The sequence below is a fragment of the Megalobrama amblycephala genome, linkage group LG22, assembly GCF_018812025.1.
Source record: "Megalobrama amblycephala isolate DHTTF-2021 linkage group LG22, ASM1881202v1, whole genome shotgun sequence".
Taxonomy (NCBI): Eukaryota; Metazoa; Chordata; class Actinopteri; order Cypriniformes; family Xenocyprididae; genus Megalobrama; species Megalobrama amblycephala.
The window spans coordinates 10,239,416-10,256,819 of record NC_063065.1 but is presented as its reverse complement, the minus strand read 5'-3'; the positions used below and the strand labels follow the sequence as shown (position 1 = coordinate 10,256,819).

Sequence of the window (17,404 nt, the reverse complement as noted above, 5' to 3'; positions counted from 1 at the left end):
ATAGAAATTAATTACACTAAACTATATTTTCTTTTCAAAAATTTCAAAACTTTTTTCTTTATAATATTATAATAATTTATAATTGTTTTTTATTTTTATATTAATTTCAGGACATTTTGACTTAAAAAAAAAAAAATCAAAATTATTTTAATACAGAGATAATAATAGAAGATGTGTATTCAAGTCTTTGTATGTACAGTGTGAATTTTATTCTTAATTTTTTACTAATTTAATGTATAGCATATATCTCTGTTATTGACCTGTTTGACAGTCATTTTCTATAAATTTTGCAACTGGGTGGAGACACTGAAACAAGAAACAAGAATGTTGCGTAAATCCTCTGTGATGTTTAAGTATTGGCACGTGTAAGGGGTTTTTGGCTTTTTATTATTACTATTTGTGTCTGTTTGTTGGTATTTCATGTTAATTATGTCTCTAATTCACTCTGTTTATGTTGTGTTTGCAGAGTGGAGATTTTCCCTGATGAAAGGAGTCGAGCGTTCAGCTCGAGTTCACTAGGGTCACTTCCTGATGATGACAGTAAACATGGGTAAGCTGTCCTCTCTCTCTCTCTCTCTCTCTCTCTCTCTCTCTCCTGGTCTTCTTCCCCCTCATAGCATACACACTTCCTGTAAACAGTTCCTCTGAGTACAGCAAAAAAAAAAAAAAAAGAGATGCAGCTACAGAACCATGTTTAAACGTATTCGTAACTTGACCCATCTTGGGATCATTTGTTTTTAAAGCCCTGTTTTGTTAAAATGCCTCAGCAGTTCTCACAAGCGTTAAACATTAATATATAAACATCAAAAGAATATTTCTACATAAATTGCCTCTTTTTCTTTTTAAAAGCTAGTGCATTGCACCAAGAAAGGTACAAATGGCAGCATCTGCTCTAACCATCATAGTGCAATTATTACAGATTCCCCCGTGTGTTTATTTAATTGTAATATAATGGTGAAGGAAGCTATGTAATATGATTTAAAACTTTAAAAATTGTGATTTTATTATTTTGTCTGATATATAAATGTGTACATTAAACTGCACTGCATAATCATAGCCATGGTAGAAATTGACAGGTTCATACTGACCTGAGTAATGAAAATGACATCATCAAAGGTGATTATGTTGCTTAGTTTCACATAATTGACTCTGCAACATGCTAGAGCACTTTTAATGCACACCGCATTGCGAGAGCAAAGAGAAGCACAACTAAATCCTGAGGAAATGTTGCATTATTATAGTTGGTGTATGACAAACATCGGCTGTGGTGTCAATTAATATTGAGGATTACATTCAGACATGAAGTTATCAGTGAGTGTGGGTTTGTTTTCAATGCCACGCTTGGAATAATACAGTTTAAGACAACTGATTGCATGCTTGTCATTGGAAAATTATTGTGACATCACATTTGAGAAGAACTTGAACAACCCATAAACACATCTTTGATTATAACTTTCATACGTCGGCACCGATAGCCTTGTGGGCAGCACCGACATTTAGCGCGTTGTGTTTCGGGCGACCTGAGTTCGAGTCCCGGCTCGCGGACCTTTCCTGATCTGTCCCCTTCTCTCTTTCCCACCTTGCTTCCTATCCACTCTATACTATCCTATCACAATAAAGGCAAAAATTGCCAAAAATAAATCTTTCATACAAACTGTTTGTCAAATTTGAATGTACTCCTGTCATTTTGTAACACTTGACTTTGCCGATTTCGACAGATGGCGGTCTTCAAAATGGACCTGGACAGCACAAGAACTCACAAGGTTTGTAATTTTTTTAGACTCATTTTAGATTCACTAAGAAGTACTACTGGAAACCGAGACTTCCAAACAGGCGTCAATGTCAGTAGGAAGTGTGCAGTGTCTTTTTTTTTTTTACAAAGGCCACAATAATGAGATAGTGGCACAGTCAGCAGAGGAAAAAGCAAACATAAACACACCTCTGAAACTGTTACATCATCTGCATTATTCTCTCGTTGAACATTAACTATTCTGTAGGGCACAATGGTACGATGTGAGATCATATTTTACTTCAATATGATAAGTGAAAAATTAAGAAATTATATTTGCACAATGAATAGAATGTTTTGGATTGTGATGTTTTTCATGACAATTTCAAGCACATTTCACTTTCAATTGTCATTACCGTAATGTGAAAGACACTCTCATTATCATTACCATAATGCAGAAAAATAATGATATATGGCTAGAATGTGCAGTTTTTTTTCCTTAATAGTCATGAAAATAATATCACAATAAAAGACAAATGACGCTAAAAATCTAAGCTTCATTTTCTTTATGCAAATATATATATTTTTTCTTTCCTGTGTATTTTGGGTTGAAATATGACCCAGACATGTTCTTCACCAACTTCTGAGTTTTTGTTTCATTGCATTTGTACAAAACACATGGGATATACTGCATTTGCATAGTAGAGATGGAGGACCGCGTGTTGCTCTAATCTTGCTGAATACTTTAGTGGTGATGTATTTTGTAGCGCTTGGGAAATCCCCTCTATGTCTTCATTCATTTCAGCTCTAATCACATCAGTGGCTTCTTCCAGCTCATCCTGCCAGCAGCACATCAGTACAAACACACAATCATGCAACAGCCCTGAGAAACCTTTTCCACATGTGGAGCTTTTACATTTACAATGTCACAATTACAATAAAGCCTGTCAGTATTAATAAAAAAACAAAACAAATGATTGCGAGTTTAGATGAAAGTTTATATTTACTGTTGGGGGTGTAATGTTGGTGTTCGTTGGAAGTTTTGGTAGAGAGACCTTCAAGTGGGAGCCGGGAGGGTGAGGTACGAATGTCTATAAATGGCTGGTTTTATCATCTGTGGTTTTTGTATACAAAATATGTGTGTATACATCAGTGTTTGTGGGAGGGTGGCTTTGGATTACTCTTAAACCTCTGTGTTGTATCAAATGCTGTATGTTTAGATAGATGGGTTTTTTTTCTCACAGCTGGCCTTACATCACTTTTCTCTGGCTTGCATTAAAAACTTTTTGCATTTTTTTTTATAGTTTTGCTCCTTTTCATCTTCTTGACATGATCATTTGTCTTCATGTCAAGTCAAATGCCGTCAAAGGAAGATAATGGAAACATTGTCACTCAACCAGTCGCAAGAATTTCCACCAGACCGCCACAGTGTTATCACAGTAAATCATCTTATCTTCACATCAGTATGAGGTGATCGAGGGATGGTGATCCTCTTACAATAGCATCATTCCCACTGGAGCTTTGCTTTACACTGTGTACGGATGTTATAAAAGCTCAAATCCCAAACACATCAGAACAAGCATGTGCTTCTGTTATATTCTAATCAATTTAGTAGAGATTTTGTTCCATTAATTTACATTACAGTCAGTTACATTCTATTCAAGACAATTTGATTGGATAAGATTCTGTCCGGTTTAGTAAAGATTCAGTTTGATTCAATTACATTCTATTCAGTTACATTCTTTTGAAGGCAGTGCTTCCCACACATAGACTTTACTTGGGCGGGCCGCCCACGTATAATAACGGCCGCCCAAGTATATTTGGAGACACATTTTTGCTTTTATTATTTTTATCCTCTTATACTTTTATATCCGCGCAAGATAATGAAACCATCCGCGATCGATAAACTAGTCGTTTCATACCTGCTCGTTACGTGTGCGTCAGAACTGTTTACTCCCGCTGACATTCCACGGGCGTTGCATTTTGCAAAGTCACTAGGCAGCGCTGTTGCGCGTTGTACAAGCTCGCGCAACAGTGCCTCAGACTGCTTCAAAGTGATTCTCAATCAATGAAAAGCGCAGATTTATGCCAAGCGATTGCTAATGAACTCAAGTTGATGAATTATTACAATGTCTAATTTATGGCCTTTGTATAAAATGTTTTAGACAATTGTAAGAATCTGAAGGATCAGCCTGCACTAGTACAGACATTTCAAAATAAGAGTCCCGGTGTATTTCGGGCTTGTTTATAATTAAAAGTCACACGCTAAGTTTTTTTCTTTTTTGGGGGGGCATTATTGGTATTTTGGTTACACAATAAATTGTATTTAAATTTGATTTCCATTTAATTCATAGTAAATTATTGTAGTCTCCCCACAGGAAGAAAAGACTAAGAACATTATTTGACACATATATTATTAATTTTATAAATTTTACTAGTAAAATCTGTGTCCCATTCACTGAGAGAGACACTTTATGACATAGCAAGGAGAACATAAGAAAAGGTGAACCATTTAAATGCTGTAATTTTTCATAATTTACAATGCATAATAACAGTATGTAATTAAATGTAATATGCTATGTAATTAAAATTAATTTCAATAAATAAAAATACTGTTAAAAATCACACATTATTTGTTTGTCACATGTAGTAGACCATTTTTGTGCCGTGGGTAATGGGAGGATTTTTCGCCCGGCTACCACCACAAGTATATTTCAAACCTGTGGGAAGCACTGGAAGGCAATTCTATTTAAGATTCTAGTAAAAATTCTGTTCTATTGTTACATTCTATTAGATTTAAGGAGTACCTGAAACCTGAAACCTGAGTAAAAGTACAGATACCTTACTTGCACTGGACAACCTCATCTCACATATGAAACACCTGCGATTCAGCAACTACTGTACCTGCTAATGCACTTGCATTCGTTGACAAGTTTGAATAAGGGCAAAACACACGATATAGTACCTTTAATGCCTTGTAGATGCTGATATCGCTTCTTTAAACTGCTGCAGAAAAAGTTAGGTGCCATGCAAAATGTAACTAGTAATTACATTACTCATTACAACTGTGTTGGAGTAAAGAGTACATATACTTATTCAAAAATGTAGTCCAGTAGAGAATAAAAGTTGTTAATATCTTTGATACTCAGTAAAACTACAAAGTTGTCAAAAAGATATTTAAGTACAGTAACTCATTACATTTACTCACTTTACACCAGTGCATTCCATTCAAATAGATTCTGTTCTGTTTTTATATGCTGTTTAATGAAGTTTCAGTTCAGTTCAGTTTCTTTTCTGTCCTCTTATGATCTTTTAGATTAATTTAGTTAAGACTTTGTTTGCAGCACTTCCAGAAATGGATAAGCAGTTATTAAAACATTTAGGAGCTGAATTCGTCAGATCAGTGTTGATCTCATAAATATGCAAATTAAAATCATAGCCCAGGGTTTACAAAAGAGATGTGTGAAAGTAGCCAATTAGTCGATTAAATGAAACGCCATGAAAATACTAGTCTTTTACATGTTCTTTTTTTGTTTTGTTTTGCTTTATATTTTTACAAAGGCTACATTTAAATTACCGCCATGTTAATGTTACATTTTAAAATTAATATATTATTTTGAAAAGTGTATATGTGGACAATTAAGCTTGCTTGTTATACTAGTTATAAGGGACAATACCTTAATGTGCTGACTTATGTGGATTAACTTTTATTTGAGGAAATCGTTTTATTATAGGCTATTAGGTTTGAACTTATTGATCCTGCACTGCCTGTTGATTCTGATTTGAATAAATATGTCTGTAATGAGTAAGTGAACAAAGGCAATCACATCGCATGTATCTGACTAATTTTGACTAGTTGGTTGCAAAATTTCATTTAATTGGTAATGAAATTAGTCATTGCGTGCATTACTAGTACAGTATTAAATTTCAAAACCTAACTAACTACCTAGGTTTAAGAAATAACCCAGGATAAAACAGTCTGAAACAAAAATCAAGATCACCAAGGATTGTTATCCAGGGTTAAGAATGAACCTGAGTTGATCATTTCAAGTGTAAAAATTCTATTCTATTCTATTCTATTCTATTCTATTCTATTCTATTCTATTCTATTCTATTCTATTCATTTGCTTGCTTCCAATGATTTTTTTTTTGTTACATTTGATTTTATTCAGTTTAATTCTATGCAATTCTATTCTATTCTGTATTTTGCAAAGTGTTGCATGAAACAGTGTCACCACTGTGAAAGGTTCTCATTCCTCCTGCACAGGGCAGATGGCAGACTCACTAGATCTGAAGCTTGTAGCAGTTGAGGTGTTCTGCATTCTTGTTATATTTGTTGTATTATTAAATTATAAAATAAAATACAAGCTCAGTGATTAATAAACCATAACTGCGGCCGTTACCGTAGCTCAACAACACTCTGTGTTTATCTTTTCTATTTTATCTTTTTCTTTCGTACACACAGGTGTGGTTGAGCAAAGGCAGTCAACTAGCTTATCACACTTCTGTGTACTGAATGAAGTGAGCATGGTCTCCTGTAACACACAGCTCAGGGTTTGACATTTACGCTTGACTTGTTGTTTCTAACCTGAGCGTGAAATGTATGACAGATATTGACTCAAGCCACTTTTGCAGGTGCTCTGCAGGAAGGAAGTTGAAAGTGGCACTCTGTCATGACTAACAGGGGTCAGTAGAGCTGCAACAGAGGCTCTTTAGGTTGAACTGTAAGATAATTATGGGGCATATTCACTAAGAATGAATTACGCTTCCTGAATATGCCATTTATTTGCACACATTAGAAGCTTTTCCACAATTGGGCCGAATGGTTCTAAGAACGGTTCCAGCTGTATTTCCACTTAAGCCTGGCTCGGCATGGCATGGGTACAATCTGTTCTCGGCCTGGAATTCCTGGCATGGTTGGCTAACCATGGTAGAATGCGTGTATGACAACTCAGGACTGGTCACTTGTCTGTTGCCTGGCTACAAGTTTCTCTGTAGCTGACTAAGCAAATTAATAATAAAATTTAAAAAAATATCTGACATGTTCACTATTTATGTCTTATATCGTCTGTAAACTCATGTGTTTACCAAGGCAATGACACATTTTTGTATTACATTCTAAAAAGCTCCATTATTAGCCCCACTGTGGAAAATAAAACCATATCCGTACGGGCTGTGCCGGATCGGCAAGGGAACGATTATGCAAAGAGAATGGTTTGGCCCAACAGTGGAAAAGAGGCATATGTCTGTTTTTTTAGGAAATATTTTTTTTTTTGCATTTAATTTGCATCTATATTGTTTTATTTATTTCAGTAAATTCATTTATATTTGTATTTACATTTGTATTTTATCTTTTAATTTTTTTATAGCCTTCAGTTTGCACATTATTTGAAGGAAACATTGGTCAGGATGTACACTCTAAAATATGCTGGGTTAAAAATGGACAAACCCAGCGATTGGGTTGTTTTAACCCAGCTGTTGGGTTAAATGTTTGCAGTTTTACTTAACCCAACTATTGTTTAAAAAATGTCTGACTTAAAATGAACCCAAAATTAAAAATCAGACACATAATTACTAGAGGCAATAATAATAATCAAAAAGTGAACATTTATTAATAAGCAATTTAATAAATGTTTATTGTTTAATTATTTATTAAATGTATTAATAAATATTAATTTATTAAACATATAAATAAATGTTAATTTCCAACTATTTTGGATTCATTTTAAGCAAGCAATACAGTAATTTTTAAATAATAGTTGAGTTAAATAAAACTACCCAGCAGGTTGGGCAAATATTTAATCTAACTTCTGGGTTAAAACAACCCCTTGGCCTGTGGCCTGTTGGGTTTCGCTGTTTTTTGTTTATAACCCAGCATTTCTTAGAGTGTAGAATAATTTTTTAACTCTAGGAAATTCAAATTTGGCTATTTATTTGAATAATCAATTCAAATTTTGGTTATTTGCTGCCCTAATTTAATAAAAATGTAATTGTATTTAGCACCTGTTTAAATGGATTGTGGGTGATTAGTGGATAAGGTGTGTTTTGCCAAAGTCCTTTTAAGACAAGTCATTTCACTCGGCGGCCATCTTTGAAACGCCTCTCGGGCATCCTGGGCATCATGCAGCTCCTATCTCTTTGAATGGGGGAAACATCAGATTCTCCAAAACTGTTCGCCAACCTTACGATTAAATTTCATATTTGAAATCACCAATGAAATCTAACAACAACCGACTCATAAATTTAGTTTCTAAACGCTCGAATCATGACAAAAAAACCTGTATTTTTTCAGGCTGGATCAAGCTAATGCGCATGCGCAGACCTAAATGTCTGACTGTTTCTATAGAAACCAGTGATTCTAACGGCCGCTGAAGTGACGCGATGACTTAACCAGTCGGCGATTGGCTCTTGGATTTAGAAGGCGGGACTTATTCCGCCATATTGCGCGTTACACTTTCTCCCATTCAAAACAATACGAGTGACACGTCTTGTGTTATTCTATAGTCTTTGGTTTTGCGCTGAAATATCGCATGCAAAATTGGCACAAGTGATTAGTGAATTCCCCCCTTAGTGTTTCAGATCAATAACTTTTGAAAAAAGTATTTTTCTGAGGTTGTTTTGCAGAAGCTAAAGCACTTTAGTGTGGCTATTTTAAAATAGAAATGAGGTCAGATGGAAAAAGAAAGTGTGTGTGTTGTGAACCCTGTCTAATGGTGGATGTCACTGCGGAAGAACAGCTGCGGAGTGAGACTTGCGCTGGTGTCAGAATCAAAGATCACCCCAGACTCCATCTGCCTCAGCAGTGTCGCCTCTGCCTCGCCCAGCTCTCCACTGCCCCACAATGCCCTTCTGCCTCCCCTGGGATGCAATAAAACCCCCTCAAATACACCACTGTCGCTTGCTGCACATGACCCACCCTTCTGGGTTCAGCACCAGCCAGTAATAATGTTGTTAACTTGTTTAATGGGAGAGTTTGGCCAGAAATAAAAATTGCCATATAATTGCAGAATAAAATATATTACAGTGCTGTTTTATTTTTATGTCTGTTTTTCACTCAATTATCATATTAGTTTAAGACTAGAGAGCACAAGTCATATGGACTACTTCTATGATATTCTTGATGTGCTTTTAGTCATTTTTGTAGCTTGATGTCCCCATTATCAAAATATATCTATATATCTCCATATATCTAAAGAAATAAAAACTAACTTTATTTCTGTCAGGAAAAAATGGGTGAAAATTGTACCTTTTATGTTTACAACAGCTTCTCACTGGCGCAGTACCCTTTAAGGGTCAGTTTTGTACCTTGTCTACCCCTACAAGGTGCATATTAGTATTTATTAGTAAATAATACATATTGTATTTACTTTTTTATTTAAATCCATAAGATTTGCCTCTTAGTCGCCATCTCTGTTTGAAACCTGCAATTGCAGTTATATGCGGAATTATTATCTTTACGTGATGTCTGTTGAGTAAAACGTGCAGGTAAAACCTAATTCAAAGAAACTGAGGCATGTTCAGCACTTCCTCATCATCATATTGTAGGATGAATCCAAACAGACTTACCAAGTTTAAACCGACTCCGAAATGGCTTCATTCTTAAGATATGTTGATAAATAAAGCTAATAAATTGGCACATAGTCACCTGAGATTAACAAGAGCTCTCGTCTCTTTCTCCCTATCTCCTTCCCATGATCGCAGAGGTGAATGACCTTCCACTCAGACTGTAATTACAAGACACGCTTAATTGGCCCCATTAGGGCCCCTTGATATGTTAATGTATGACACGCTCATTTGCATGATTGCTCCCATTTCACTTTTGATGATGGCTGAGTTTGTGGACTATTTTAATGTTTCACAGGCTGCTGTTGGTGTTCATATTCTTGTGTTTTTCTTGCACAGAGGTTGCCGCAGTCGTTCTTCATGTGATCCAGTTATGAATTCAAGACACACATGAGCTGCTCCGATACGTTCTTTGCAGAAACCTACCTGTGTTCTCTGATAAAGGATTGAAGCTTTTATCCGATGTACTGTAATAAAAGTTTCCAATTAATTGTTGGGGGAAAAGAAAGCCTATTAGTTTTCGCTTTGCAAAGGGCATGTTAAAACAAAACCACATTGTTTTCTGAATTTCTTGGTTGATTCGGTGCTTAGCTTTTTTTTTGGTTGAATGGCTCTTTGAAGCTCAGACTTTGCTGTAATGCTTATCTTGTTTAGTGTATGTTGCATTATTAAAATTCTCTCTCTCACGAACGCTGTGCTTGTCATGCCGAGGGTTTAATGCATCGGAGCAGAACAAGCCCATCAATGGGACCAAAACTTTAACACTAATATAATGTGATCTCTTGCGTCTGGCCACGTGTCCGTCCCTGTGTGCTCTCTCTCTCTCTCTCACTGTGGCCTGTTGGTTTACATCAGTCGGCTACACTACAGAAAGAGGAGCACACCAGCGCTGTTATGGAAATATGTCAGGGGTGTGTCTGGGTCTGCAGCTATGGAAAAACCCCTAATAGAATCTCAAAAGGAAATATAACCCGAATTCTGGAAAAGTTGGGACATTTTTTAAATTTGAATAAAATGAAAACTAAAAGACTTTCAAATCACATGAGCCAATATTTTATTCAAAATAGAACATTGATAACATAACAAATGTTTAAACTGAGAAATGTTACACTTTTATGCACAAAATGAGCTAATTTCAAATTTGATGCCTGCTACAGGTCTCAAAATAGTTGGAACGGGGGCATGTTTATCATGGTGTAGCATCTCCTCTTCTTTTCAAAACAGTTTGAAGACATCGAGGTTATGGGTTTCTGGAGTTTTGGCGTTGGAATTTGGTCCCATTCTTGCCTGATATAGGTTTTCAGCTGCTGAAGAGTTTGTGGTTGTCTTTGACGAATTTTTCATTTAATGTTGCTCTAAAACCTTTTATATACCTTTCAGCATTCATAGTGCCTTCCAAAACATGCTAGCTGCCCATACTATATGCACTTATGTACCCCCATACCATCAGAGATGCTGGCTTTTGAACTGAACGCTAATAACACGCTGGAAGGTCTCCCTTCTTTTTAGCCCGGAGGACACGGTATCCGTGATTTCCAACAAGAATGTCAAATATGGACTGGTCTGACCATAGAACACTTTTCCACTTTGAAACAGTCCATTTTAAATGAGCCTTGGCCCACAGGACACAACGGTGATTCTGGACCATGCTCACATATGGCTTCCTTTTTGCATGATAGAGCTTTAGTTGGCATCTGCAGATGGCACAGCGGATTGTGTTTGCCGACAGTGGTTTCTGGAAGTATTCCTGGGTCCATTTAGTAATGTCATTGACACACTATAACTGATGCAGTGTCGTCTGAGAGCCTGAAGACCACGGGCATCCAATAAAGGTCTTCGGCATTGTCCCTTACGCACAGAGATTTCTCCAGTTTCTCTGAATCTTTTGATGATGTTATGCACTTTAGATGATGAGAATTGCAAAGCCTTTGCAATTTGACGTTGAGGAACGTTGTTTTTAAAGTATTCCATCTTTTTACGCACTCTTTCACAGCTCTGCCCATCTTTAATTCTGAGAGACTCTGCCTCTCTAAAACATCCCTTTTATAGCCAATCATGTTACAGACCTGATATCAATTAACTTTAATTAGTTGCTAGATGTTCTCCCAGCTAAATCTTTTCAAAATTTCTTGCTTTTTCAGCCATTTGTTGCCCCCGTGCCAACTTTTTTGAGACCTGTAGTAGGCATCAACTTTGAAATGAGCTCATTTTGTGCATAAAGTTGTAAAATTTCTCAGTTTAAACATTTCTATTGTGAATAAAATATTGGCTCATGTGATTTGAAAGTCTTTTAGTTTTCATTTTATTCAAATTTAAATAAAACGTCCCAACTTTTCTGGAATTTGGGTTGTAAAATAGGGCTGGTTTAGGGCTTTTGACACTGCACGTAACCCCGGGTTATCGTCATTCTAAACCCTGCTTTTAATCCCGAGTTAAAGATTTAAGGGACACAGGTCAATTTAGCTCAAAGGGAATTATTAATTAATTTATAGAGAATTTTAAAAGAGTCTGGGGTTCCCAGACTGAACGGCATCCCAAATGGAAGATCCTCTGAATTAGGGTCCTGAGTGTTGATTCAGAATTCTATGGAATATTCTGTTTGAATGAATCATCTGCAAGATTCATTTGTGTCTGGTTCACCCTCAAATCCTACAAAGAACATTTAACACTTGGGGTTATGACATGTACAGTGTTAAATTGTGATAGAATATTATGGCTAGATGGTCAAAAACAGACATCCATTCCTGTGCCTCATATTCACATTCTTTGTACAGTCACGTAGTTTCAGTATTTGAGGAGAAAAATGTCAAATATTGACAAAATGTGATAATTAAAGTGAAGAAGAGACCATTTAATTCTTACCTTTACAGTCCAAAAAGTTCATTCAGGAAAAACTTGATAGCAGTTGGCAGTATTATAATACAAGGATGCGCAATGCTAGAGTCTCTAAATAAACAGGCTGTGTGCTGCGTTCGTCCAATCAATGACAGTGACACCACAAATTGCAAATAAGAATGTTAACCCAGGGTTTACAAATGTACAGTGTTAAACGGCAGCTAATGAATACCCAGGATTAATTGCTAACCCTGGGTTAATTATGAACAGTGTGAAAAGCTCCAATGTGTGCCACACAGTAAGTGGAGTCCTGTGACACTGTGAGAACATCGAGTGTCTTTCTGCTGTTTTGAATGACATTGTGGTATTCAAATGAGAGCTATGAGTGATCCAAACATGACCATTCTATTAATATAGTTTTAAAAAGACACCTCATTCGCACTTGGCTCTAAAATAGATGACGATGTAAACTTTTTTAGAACTCTAAAGCCGAGGACACTCTTAACGATTGTAAGGCCGATTATGTATGTCATTTGATACTTACGACTGATCATGCCCAAACGCGCCGAGTCAGAGCCAGTTGCATTCAGTCGGTGTTTATAGTCAGCATTTAAAATCATATAGTGTGTTGAGTTCAGTCTTAGAATGTTTCAGCTAGTTGTTAAGTGTGTCCCCAGTTTAAATGAGATTAACAAGTATGGTGTAATATGGTGTAAAATAGATTGAGGCTGTCTACACAGGATCGACAAAGCGACCATTCCAAATCCATTTGTTCTTTGTGTCAGAAGTAGCATGAGCATTTGAAGTACACCAGAAATAGAATGAGGCATCAGATTATTGTCGGAAATGTGTTGTCGCGCCGCGTCGCATCCAGTGTAGAAAGCATCACTGATCGTAATGGGTTCTATTTGCTTTTGTCGCGCTGCACCGCTTACTTCTGGTGTAGACACAGTGTTTGAAGTAACACCCTGGCAATGACCCACAACACCCTACAGCTTTGTGGCAGTGAGTTTTGCACGGGTAAATACCACTCACATTTTCTTTACAAAATTTCTGGAAAAGTCTGGATCGGTGATGTTGCTGAAACAAAATAGCTGGAAAAAGTGGAAGTTTTGGTTCAAATTTCTTCTCATCAGGACTTTTTAGTTGGCAGTCATCCAGTTGCTTCAGCGACGCGTTTCTAAAGATCCACTCACAGTGTAGCATAAACTTGTCTTTGTTTGTTCCAGATGATGAAGAGGCACTCACCTCCATAATGAAGGACCTGGCAGCTTTACGGTTCTGTTACCAGTTCAAGAGCAACAACACCAACAAGCCCAAGAGCAGAACCCCATCCTACAGACAGGTAATTACCCACAATGCATCACTCAGAAGCAGCAAGGAATGTGCAAAGCTGTGTTTTTAAAAGCAGTTAGTCAGAAGGTTGTTTGAATGATTTATTTTATGTTAATGAACTAGGGCTGCACAACGATTAATCGCAATTAATCGTGTCCAAAATAAAAGTCTGTTTACGTTAGGGATGGGCAGCGATTAATCGCGATTAATCTTTTGCAAAATAAAAGTCTGTGTTTACGTAATATATGTGTGTGTTCTGTGTATAATAATTATGTATATATAGATACAGACACATACATGTATATATTTAAGAAAAATGTTAGATTTATATATATTTATATGTAATATAAAATATATATATAAATATATATATTTATTTAAACATGCATATATTTCTTAAATATATACATGTATATGTGTGTATTTATATATACATAATTATTATACACAGAACACACACATATATTACGTAAACACAGACTTTTATTTTGCAAACGATTAATCACGATTAATAAATATAAATTATATTTATATTATATTTTAATTTATATTTATTAATTTATATATATATATATATATATATATATAAATTAATAGATATAAATTAAAATATAAAATATTATATTTATATTGTATTTATTTATTCATTCACTCAGCTTTGCAGTTCATTATGTGTGTGTATATATATGTGTATATATATTTTATATATGTGTATATATATATATATATTTTTTTTTACAATAATGAACTGCAAAGCTAAATAAATAAAATATTTATATGTGACATTTATTTACGTTTAAACAATATATTAATATTATTCATTGTTTTAATTTTTTATTTATTTATTTTATAATAATGAACTGCAAAGCAGACATTTTTAGAAAAAACAACAATGTAAACCCTTTTAATAATTTCTACTGTATTGTTCACTAGACTCAAGGTACATGCAACCTTCAACCTGACCTAATTTAGTCCCAGAGCTGCATTATAAGATACAGTCTTAAACAGGATACAGCTGAGAGAGGCACTACTGTTAACATTTAACATCCGGTCCCTATGTACTATACAGCACAAAACACCAGTATCCTTGTAGTTTTCTTTCATTGCCTAAATTTTCACTACAATGCTGTCACTTCACACCGGACACCAGTCAGACCTCAAGATAAACAGCTGGCACGCACTCTGTACACGCGCACACACACTCTTTTTGTTCATCTAACTCCGGCTCGGTTGTTCTTTCTCCCACAAATTTAACCTCTCATTTTTTCTCTCATACGCACAAAATGCCAGAAGCAACTTTCCCAACTAACCAAACATCATTATAGTAACACAACAACAACCATCCAAAAAAAAAAAAAAAAACCTCACGAGGAGTCTTGACAGGTTAAAGCACATGTGAAGTTGCTCGTGAAGCACATAAACTTGCAGATTAATTCTTATTTCAGCCTCTCTTGCTGCATTCATAATGGAGGTGACGTCACAGTGTCAACAGTATCGTTGTAAACAGTATTCAGACTGTTCATTATCTTCAGCGGTGGAAGGCGCTATGTCGTCTCAGGGGAGACAGTGCAGTTTATGCTTCAACCAAACAGTGAAATTTAGAGCAGTGCTGATTTCAGAACAGTAGGGGAGACCGGGGACAGTTTTTTTTTTTTCTTCTTTTTTTACGATGACAAACACGTTAAAGCAGAAGTTGTGCTACAAATCATTATTTCAATCTGTCACTAAAATGTTGTAATGATTGGTACTTTAATGTGACACTGATATAACAAAAACTTCTGTGGCAAGAGCTCTTTCAGTTTTATTAAGCACTTTTCATTTTATTTCGCTCTTGTAAAGTACACTAAATGAAAAAGTACACTAAATAAATGAACAATATCCATTAAATTATTCTAGGGCACTACACTCTAAAAAAAAAAAAATGCTGGGTTAAAAACAACCCAAGTTGTGTCGAAAATGGAATTGAAATTTTAACCCAGCAGTTAGGTTAAATGTTTGCTCAACCAGATGGGTAGTTTTTTTTTTTCTTTTTTTTTTTTCAACTATTGTTTAAAAACTGCTGTATTGCTTGCTTAAACTGAACCCAAACTGTGTTGGAAATAAACAGTTATTTATATGTTTAATAAATGAACATTTATAAATAATTTTAATGAATAATAATTAAACAATTAACATTTATTAAATTGCTTATTAATCTTCACCTTTTGATTATTATTGTTGCCTCTATTAATTATGTGTCTGATTTTTAATTTCAAACCTATTTTGGGTTCATTTTAGGCTAGACATATAGCAATTTCTAAACAATAGTTGGGTTAAATAAAACTGTCCAGCACGCTGGGCAAACATTTAACCCAACCGCTGGGTTTGTCCATTTTCAACCCAACTTTGGTTGTTTTGGCATCCTTAAAGGATTAGTCCACTTTTAAATATACTTTTCCTGATAAATTTACTCACCCCCATGTCATCCAAGATGTTCATGTTTTTCTTTCGTCAGTCGAAAAGAAATTAAGGTTTTTGATGAAAACATTCCAGGATTATTCGTTTTGTAAGTAGAATAGGGAAGACGTAGGACATACAGCGTAAGCGGTATGAAGAATGCGGAAGCGGAAAGTACGTTCAAGGCGATATTTTGTTTATAAAGCATAAACGGTTGTATTTTTGTCGAAAATGACCGATCGTTTCGCTAGATAAGACCCTTATTACTCATCTGGTATCGTTTAAAGCCCTTGAAGCTGCACTGAAACTGTAATTTTGACCTTCAACCTGTTGGTAGCCATTGAAATGCACTATATGGAGAAAAATCCTGGAATGTTTTCATCAAAAACCTTCATTTCTTTTCGACTGACGAAAGAAAGACATGAACATCTTGGATGACATGGGGGTGAGTAAATTTATCAGGAAAAGTGTATTTAAAAGTGAACTAATCCTTTAAATATGGGAATGTTTCTAAGTCCTAAAATAAATAGAGTAGATAAGGTACCTGATTTTTATCAGTTCTGATGGAAAAAGTTTTAAATAATATGTAAACGTTTTTATTCAGTAAATGACAGTTTTGTTTTTTTGCAACCAATGCACTTTTTTTAACATATTCAAAATTTTCTTAGTATATTTAATATGTTTTGGAAATCATACTTTTTCTTTTGTGGTCTGAGAATTGATAATATAATAATTTATTAAATGATTTTCCAATAATCATAATGTAGGTCACACTTATTATTTCTGACTGCTAAAAATAGTGGTTCAACGGATCACAAAACTCACGGTTTGGATCATATCACGGTTATTACGTCACGGATCAGATAATTTTTCGGATCAGCACAAAAAAAAAAAAAATTGGGGGGTTGGGGGTAACTTTGCATTTATTACTCAGCCCACTTTAACTACTCCAATGCAACAGCAGAAACTACAAGCCTAACTAATACATTATTAAAGGCAAGTGAACAGACTGTAAAAAGAACAAATACTGTACACCAATTACAAGCATAGATAAATACAACATAAAGTTACAAATAAAGTATAAGGTCTAACTGTAGTATTCATTTTCGTGTACAGAAATGTAATAATTAAGTGTAAAATGACACTGTTTTTTAATATAGATCAAAGCTGTGTTTTGTTGTTTGATTTAAATGACAGACAACAGCAGGTATTTATAGGTTGCTGTCACTTTAAGAGTAAGACCCCATACACGCACACATCCGATAGATACACATCCGAATTCTCACCTCATTCAATTAAGACATAACCAAATGTGTTTACGAGAATACTTGCCGAGAGGGGTATTTTGACTGACATAGTGCGCGTATGTGTCCATCCAAGTGCATTGAGGACGCGAAAGAGAAATCAATTTGGAGTTTGCCAGCTATCCTCTCTCTCTCTCTGTGCGCGTTAGCCTTGTATGTATGTGCGTCTGTGCGCACCGATAGCGCGGTGTGCGATACTGTA

At 35.3% G+C, this 17,404-nt stretch overlaps 1 protein-coding gene across 1 annotated transcript in view; it reads left to right on the top strand.

Moving 5' to 3' along the window:
* map3k22 (mitogen-activated protein kinase kinase kinase 22) overlaps nt 1-17,404 on the top strand; it is an 81,729-nt gene that overhangs the window by 20,907 nt on the left and 43,418 nt on the right. The window contains exons 2-4 of the mRNA XM_048174035.1: nt 467-550; nt 1,719-1,763; nt 13,357-13,472. Coding sequence (XP_048029992.1) covers nt 532-550; nt 1,719-1,763; nt 13,357-13,472 — 180 coding nt within the window. The 5' untranslated portion in view covers nt 467-531. The remainder of the gene's footprint in view (nt 1-466; nt 551-1,718; nt 1,764-13,356; nt 13,473-17,404) is intronic.